We start from the raw sequence: 7,620 nt of genomic DNA, 5'->3' as shown, positions 1-7,620 counted from the left end.
ACCTATGGGTAAGGACACTCCCTTTTGTTTCCTTAATGGAAACACCAAAAGAAAACGAGCACGTTTGCTGGCACCTCCCAGCCACCTGATGCCCCCCAGCGGGCACGGGGCTGGGAGGGTAAATGCCACCTGGCCCCACTGCACAGACACACAGCGGCGGGCTGAGTGCCGGGGACAAGAGGGGAGCGGCCCAGGCAGCCGCAGCCCGAGAAGCGTGTACCAGGAAAGCATGGAAGGACCGGCAGCCCAGGGCGCCAGGCCAGGACCAGCCCGACCTCCTCTGGCGACTGGCGACTGCATGCCAGGGCAGGGGTGTGGGGAAGCGGGCGGAGGCAGGGGGTGCGCTGACCCAGTTACGGGAAGAGTGCTGATCCGGCTGCGGGCGGTCTGCAGAGCTGGTCACAACCTCCCTTAAATGACTCCTCCAGCTCCACTTACCATGACAGCGCCTCTGCGCGAGGAAACTTGTTATTGGCTTCTTGATCTCACACCCACGTCAAGAGCTGCTTAGACCTGACAGGTAAGAGGGGCTGGTGGTAATCAAGGCTCTCACACTGTCAAATTATACCAAGCCATTAAAATAAAATGAGCGTGACGAAGGAGCTAGGCACCTGGGCTGCGCGCCGAGTCGGGCTTGCGTAGTGCAGCACGACCGACAGGCTGCGAACTGCAAGAACGTCCGCTCGATTTCATTGTGGGGGGAGCGGGCAGGGGGGCAGGTCGCACAAGGAAAGCAAACAGACTAAAAATACTTGGCCCACAAGACGTCTTGTGGAAATTTTATTATATAGAGTGTAAAATGAATTGTCAGTCAAATAAAAAGAACACTTTAAAAAAAAAAACAACATGCATAACATTTTCCAATTGCCTTTTTTTAATAGTTAGACATTTCAAGCATTATAAGGAAAATAAGGAGAAAAATCCAGAAACTGTAACTTCGGTACATTTCAAACGGAATGTCCCTCAGGTCAATTAAAAATGCGAGAAAAATAGCTTCGATTCCGTTTTTCTTTCCTTTAAAAATACATGTTATCTGTACAAGTTGCACTACAGTAAACACTGAAAATCATATTATCCCTTTTATTAAATCAAAATTATTTAATTCATATGGTGGTTAATACTAGATTTATTTATCCATCTAGTTAATTTGACAAATATTAAGAAAATATTTAAAAGAAAAAAAGGAAGAAACATCTCGGAATTAAACAACAGTTACTACATTTTCACGCGGTTTAACGTTCCACAGTGTTTGTTAAAAGTTATATCGAATTTCTTTTTAATATTAAAAATAACAGTATTTATATTTCTGAGAGAAGAAAGGTTTTTTGTTTTGTTTTTAAAACAAGCTTGGAGGTCTTAGATACACAACTGCCACTGGTAATAGAGACACGGAAAAAAACGTTTGCTAAACACACGGACACATTTTTATATTACCCTTTAGCACTCTAGAAATTATACAAACCCTATAAAATGCCCCCTCCCAATCCCTGTTGGACAGCAATACAATTATCTGTCTCAATTCAGAATTCACATAATTAATTACAATACATAATAGTTCAGTTTTTTAAAAAATGCAATAAAACCAGACAGCCAAGATAACAAGAAATTAGAAGTAAAACATTTAATGAATTTACACATTTAAGAATATTTAAATACTGTTTAAAAATTTTTTAAAGAATTTGTTACATACCACCTAAGACTTCCAAGCCACTTTCTGTTGCAACAGAAAAAAACTGTAAATAAAAAGACACGCAACAAAACGGAACAAAACAAAACAAACACACCGTGTTGAAATGTCACTGCTCTGAGGCACATTCTGGTGCCTGAATCTGCAGGTCTTGCTCCAAAAAGAATCCCAGAGCTTACACATTTGAAATAACAAACAAAAATAATGAAACAGAAATTACCAGCAATTTTTAGTAACTAATTTTCCCGATTTTTAGAAAAATCCTGTTAATCTAAATATAGTGTTTCACAGAAAACAAAGGTTCTTCATCAAAAGGTTTGCAAATCTAAAAACCTCTGTTACAAATACGTTTTTGCTCACAATGATTTCGGGGAGAAAAGAGCCGCAGGTGGCTGTCCTACTGCTCCTGTGGGAAGGAAGGGGACAGAAGTTAGTCTGTGAGGCCAGCTCTTGTGTCCTGTCTCAGCCTGGGGCTCTGAAGGCAGGGAGGTGACAGGTCACCCTTTCCCCTGTGGCTCTGGATCTGGCCCAGACACATGCTCTCCTGTACAGGAGGGTCCTGGGGCAGCTACTCAAGCAGGGGAGCCAGCACGAGATACCTTTCCACCACTGCCCACCGGCCCTGACACCTGTCTCCACTGAGCCCAGGCACAGAGGGCCAATTTTGGCAGTGAGATGACCAGCGAGTTTGGGTCCATGGGGACCTGGTCAGCAGCAGGTCACCTGAAAGGTGCATGGGGGCGCCTTTGGTCATGTTCCTACATTAATAAGAAATCCATTTTTGGCTTCTAACTGGATGGAGCCCTCCAGCTTTCCGTGCGGGATGAAGATCTGGTGCTCTGCCCTGCCCAGCCTTCAGAGGGTGTGGACTTGCCCTCTCCCTGCCGCCCCTCACTGCTGAGGGCCGGGGGGCGGGGGGGCGGGGGGAACAGTCTGGCCACACAACCTTCTTTAAGAGCAGCAGCAGGTGTGTCTCCCACGCTCCCTACCATAGTGCCAAGCCCGCCCAGTACCACAGGCTTGTCACTCTCACTGACGGCTGGGGAAACTGAGGGCTAGCAAGAGAAACTGGAGTGTCACTCAGCCTTGCACAGTGAGGGCCGAGACATGAGAGAGAACCGGGCACTTCCTTACAAAGGCTGCACAGCCAATTCCTCTCCCACTCAGCCCAAACCTGCGAGGAGGGGGCCAGCGTGGTCCCAGCCGGCCTCTCAGCAGACAGCTGCCATGCTGGGCGGCACAGGGGCGAGGGCCATCCCTCCGCAGCCGCGTTCCTGCCCTGGGGTCAGGCACACACACAGGCTTGGCAGAAAGGGGGTCAGGACTGGTCTGGGTAGGCCCTGCGGTGCTGGTGATGGGCTACAGACCTGGCTGTGGGCCTGAGCTTGCCCTAACGTCTGCCCGTAGAAAGCCACCTGCTGTCTGTAATATTCCGCCCAGGCCATTGTGTAGTCCGGCGGGGAGCTGGCCTGAGGAGCAGCGCTGGCGGCGTGACCTGATGACAAAGGAGAGCACAGGGGTTATCGGGGGTGGGGATGTGTCTGGGGAGGTAAAGGACGCTGTCAGCTTAGAGGAATCCCTTCCCAAAGACGGGGGCAGCTGGAAAAAGTGCCAATGCGCTCTCCCTCTGGGCTCCGGTGAGTCTGGCGCTGGAGGGTCCTTGGGATGCTGTGCGGTTGGGCACTGCCCAGGGCCCTGCTGCAGAAAGGACCCTCAGCCACGTGCTACCTGTCCCTGCTCTGCCCCCACAAGATCGCACATCCGTCTTGTCAAAATCACCATCTCTGCCTCTGTCTGCCTACCCCATGGGCTGCCAGGGCCAGAGAAAGAGAGAGAGACACAGACACACAGAGAGCGAGGTGGAGAAGGAGAGGAAGAGGGAGGGAGGAAGAAGGAAAAGAGTGCAAGTGCCCCACTGGGGGCAGGGTGTACCTGTACAGAGCATCCAATCCCAGGAGGGCTGGGGAAGATAGGGCATCTGGCCTTCCAGCAGGTGCTCTGGGTGACGAGGACCTCCCTGACTGCCCCAACCCCCCAAGCTATCAATGGGGTGACAATCCAAACACCAGGGTAACCATTTCTTTGACACTCCTTGACCTGATTTTTGTCAACCAGCAGGTAACATACTCTGCAGTCAAGACACGTGAGCACCTCCTCCAACCACACTCTGGCTCGGTACTTTTGGAATACAAAGGAATTAGGGCTAATTTTAAAGGATTCACTTGGGGGCTTTTTTCGGTTGCTGTAACTAGATTTTTCTTCTCTTAACCGTTAAAGAGATGGGTTTAGTTTCTGGCACAACTAAAAAATGAGCTAACTTAAGAAAAGAAACAAGCACGTTGGCACCCACACCAACTTTGGGCTGCCTTCTTGGAGTTTTACCCTCTTTCTCCTCCCTGCCCTGAAAGGATCAGAAAGAGCTGGGTGGAGGCAAGATGGTCAGGGACCAGGGGCCTGCTGCTCTGAGTCCTGGCCAAGCGGTTCCAAAGGGGATGGCTGAGGCTGGACAGCTGGCCCCGAGCTTGTCCTTAGGTTCTCTGGTGTCTAGAAGGGGGGGGGGGGCGGCAGCAGACGGCTCCACCACGTCTTCTCTGACAGACACCCAGGGGACACAGGGAGACAAAGGCAGACTGAGAACGAAGTCACACAGGGAGAGCGCAGGAAGAACGAAGGTGACAGGGCACCACGACCGCGAGGCCTCCAGGCACGGGGGCTCTGGGCCTAGGGTCTGCTTGTTCAGAGGGCCGTCTCACTCACTCTGTTTTTTGTAATAGTCTTCCCAGGCCTTGCTGTAGTCAGGCTGGCTGCTCGGCGGCTGGCTCTGCTGGCCTGTGCGGAGAACACAAAAGCAGTCAGGCCCCTGGCGCCGGCTCTGGACCCCATGGCCTGGTAAGGCAGCAGCAGGCCGGCCGTGGGGAGACATGGGGACGCCCCAGAGGGCCTCCACCCAGGCCCACGAGGTGTGACTAAGACCCCTGGGAGGAGGGGGTTGGGCAGGACTGCTGCCCCCCCCCAAGAGCAGAGGGTCGGAAGAGCCTTGATCCTTCAGATGGAGATATGAGCTCAGGGTGCCCCGGAGCCAGAGTGACCTCATCTGAGGCTCCCTGAACTGAATCGGCCTTCGGATGGAACAAGGAATCCAAGTGGTGCTGACCACACTCTTCCCCTGACCCTTCTGTTCAGAGACTGACGGCTTTAACTCTGGACAAGCAGAAGCACAGGAAGCGTGAGGGGAAATGGCCCGGACATTGCTTGCGACAGAAGACGAGGTACACACAGCGGAGGGGCTGAGGGCCACAACATGCATCTGACCTCAATCTGGCCTCGTGCCTTTCTGGGGTAGGAGTGGAGGGGAAGAAGAGGTGTGTGGGGCTGTTCCTGGCACCCCACCAGGGGCGCGTGCTCTGTGTGGCACTGGCAGGAAAGATCTGGGGAGCGAGTGACTGCGGCCTGCCTCTGCAGGGGTTAGAAGCCCTGACCAGAGCGACAAGTTGGGACCTTTCCTTCTGCTGAGGTCAGGGCTGGCTCACGTGTCCACCTGCTCGGACCCCATTCAGCATTTGGTTTTCTGTTAGAATTGCAGGTGGTGGCTAGTGACCATAGTCACAGCAGAGTGTCTTTCCTGCTACTTTACTGCAGTCTGAGGAGGGGCGTGGGGTGAGGGGAGTCTGTGTGCGGGGCAGGGGGAAGAAGTGAGGTGGGGGGACCAAAGGGCAAAGATACCCCCCACCCCCTCCTCCCAGTGGGGCAGGAAGTGGCTCAGGATGATGCGAGGAACAGAACAAGGTGGTTCTGGAGAAGGCCAGGAGAAGGGCAGCAAGAGCTCTTCCCGCAGACGCCAAGGGTTGGGCAAGCAAGAGGTTTCTTCCAAATGAGAGTTCACTAGAACCAATTCTCACCGCCTCCTATAGACAGACAAAGCTCAACACAACAAGATGAAGGAATGGGAACAGAGGCAAGAAACCAGGCACTGACTGTTTTCTTTTACTCGACCCACGGGCCTCTGCCAACCCCTCTGGGGCCAGTGGGGGTTTGAGGTTGCCAGCAGGGCAGGGCCTCTGCAGAACCATGGCCCCAGGGTCTAGTCCCCTCAGGCAAGAGGATGTGTCCCCTACCAAATTCCCCCCAGCCTAGGGCTCTCTCTCAGTCTCTGTCTTGAGCAATGGGGCAAAATGTGAATTCAACCCAGGCCCCCTCTTGTTCTGAGGGCACTTTCCGATCAGAACAGAAGCAAAGAAAACAGGAACAGGCTCTAGGACAAAGTGAGTGCAGTGAAATGGGCCTGGCACACTCTAGGTGGTGTACAGGTGTTCGTGGTAAAATTCTTCATATTATTCTGTATGTCTGAGACATTTCATATTAAAAAAAATATATTGGGGAGGAAAAGGAATAAAAAAAAGCTATTATACAATTTTAGGGCTCATGGGTACTTTGGAAATCAAACCTAAACCCTTCATTTCACAGACAACAGAACTGGAGTGCACAGGAGGGGGACACGCCATGTATAGCTTCGGCCTCAGGACTCCGACCCCACTGGGCTGCTTCTCTAGCTGTGACCTTGAGCAGCTACCCCCAGGCAGGGCTTCTGTGCAGAGACACTCTGCTCAGGGGGAAACAAGAGAAGCCCAGAACGAGGCTCAGTGCCCGGGGAGCTAAAAGCTGCATGCAGGGTCCTGCATCTGGTGGGCCGCAAGGATCACATGCAGATGCACTGAAGAATCCCTTCAAACACAAGCAGGCCACCGCTCCGGAGGGACAGAAAACCCGAAGGTAAGGTGTGTGTTTTGTTTTTGAAGGCTGTGAAGGTGGCTCTACCAGCAATATAACTCCAGAATGGCTCCTGAAACTCATGTGGGGCCGGAGGGCAGGCTCAGGGTGTCACCGAGCAGAGCTAATTCTCTAGCTCTGTGCTTTCTGAAAGTTCAGGAGATAGAAAGAACATCCTTTCTAAGCCAGTGCTGGAGAGAAGCGGGCGGGGGGGGGGGGGGGGGGGGGGACGGACACGGTCACCAGGAGGCCAGAGCTGGGGAGTGGGGAGGGCTCCCAGCAAGTATGGGGGCCTGGGAGGGAAGTGAGGGGAGGAGCTGTGGGCAGGGTCAGGTCCAAGCCTGCAGGCCTTCCTGACCCATTTGTGGAAACAAGGTGGACACCAGCCCCTAGCTCTAAGAACAGAGGAATGGGAAAGAAAGGTCTGAGAGGAGGGTCAGGAGGGAGCCAGCTGCCATCCCTGCTCAGCTGGTGGCTTCCCCCTGCCCCGGGAGGCTCCCGGCATCTCTGGGGAGGGACATGCATGCCGGGCCTACTGGCCAAGATGTGCAACTAGAGCGTTTCAGACACACCAGCCCCTTGGCCCTCCTGAGGGGGGGCGCGCGGTCCCATCTCCTCCACGTCACTTACTTGGGACCTGCTGTGTGGGCTGCTGCCACGCCTGGTAGGTGCTGCCCCATCCCTGGGTCAGAAAGGCCGGAGGACCACTAGGAGGACAAGAGAGCCACTGGTTCCAGAGCAGGCCACATCCCCCTCTCCTCACCTGGGCCCACCTCCCACCAAGCCATCCGTGGTCTAGCTCTTCTCTGCTCCCTCCACCCCACCGGTCCCGCCTGTCCCAGGAGGGCCGCAGGGATGGAGCGAGAAGTCACCTACCTCACAGGGGTGCTGTGGGGGTTTCCATTCACTTTAGCAGCAATGCTCGGGAAGCAGCCTGAGCTCCTTGGGGGAAATGTGCTAAAAGAAAGTAAAGAACAAATGAACACAGCGGGCCGAGGACCAGGTGGGGAGAGCCGCTGAGGGATGCTGGTGCTGGCCCCAAGGCCCTCTGGCTTCTGGGAGGCTCTCACCCCCAGGACTGGTCAGTGGGCTGTGAACAGGCTTACAGGGGCCGGTGGAGAGAGGCAAAGGGAGGAATCTTGCTCAAACCCAGGACTCCAGGCTTT

At 53.6% G+C, this 7,620-nt stretch overlaps 1 protein-coding gene across 7 annotated transcripts in view; it reads right to left on the bottom strand.

The window, feature by feature from the left end:
• Positions 1 to 749: 749 nt before the first annotated feature.
• The window catches only part of FUBP3 (far upstream element binding protein 3), a 53,413-nt gene continuing 46,542 nt past the window's right edge, over positions 750 to 7,620 (bottom strand). For 6 of the 7 annotated variants that reach the window (XM_072778341.1, XM_072778342.1, XM_072778344.1 and 3 more), the window contains 5 exons: positions 7,331 to 7,411; positions 7,085 to 7,161; positions 4,445 to 4,516; positions 3,055 to 3,182; positions 750 to 2,093 (listed from right to left, as the gene is read on the bottom strand). In XM_072778341.1, coding sequence (XP_072634442.1) covers positions 2,085 to 2,093; positions 3,055 to 3,182; positions 4,445 to 4,516; positions 7,085 to 7,161; positions 7,331 to 7,411 — 367 coding nt within the window. In that variant the 3' untranslated portion in view covers positions 750 to 2,084. The remainder of the gene's footprint in view (positions 2,094 to 3,054; positions 3,183 to 4,444; positions 4,517 to 7,084; positions 7,162 to 7,330; positions 7,412 to 7,620) is intronic. The other variant, XM_072778345.1, reaches the window with a different exon arrangement.

This window comes from Canis lupus, chromosome 16, assembly GCF_048164855.1.
Source record: "Canis lupus baileyi chromosome 16, mCanLup2.hap1, whole genome shotgun sequence".
Classification (NCBI taxonomy): domain Eukaryota; kingdom Metazoa; phylum Chordata; class Mammalia; order Carnivora; family Canidae; genus Canis; species Canis lupus.
Note: the sequence above shows the minus strand (reverse complement) of the source record. Positions and strands in the feature narration are given on the sequence as shown.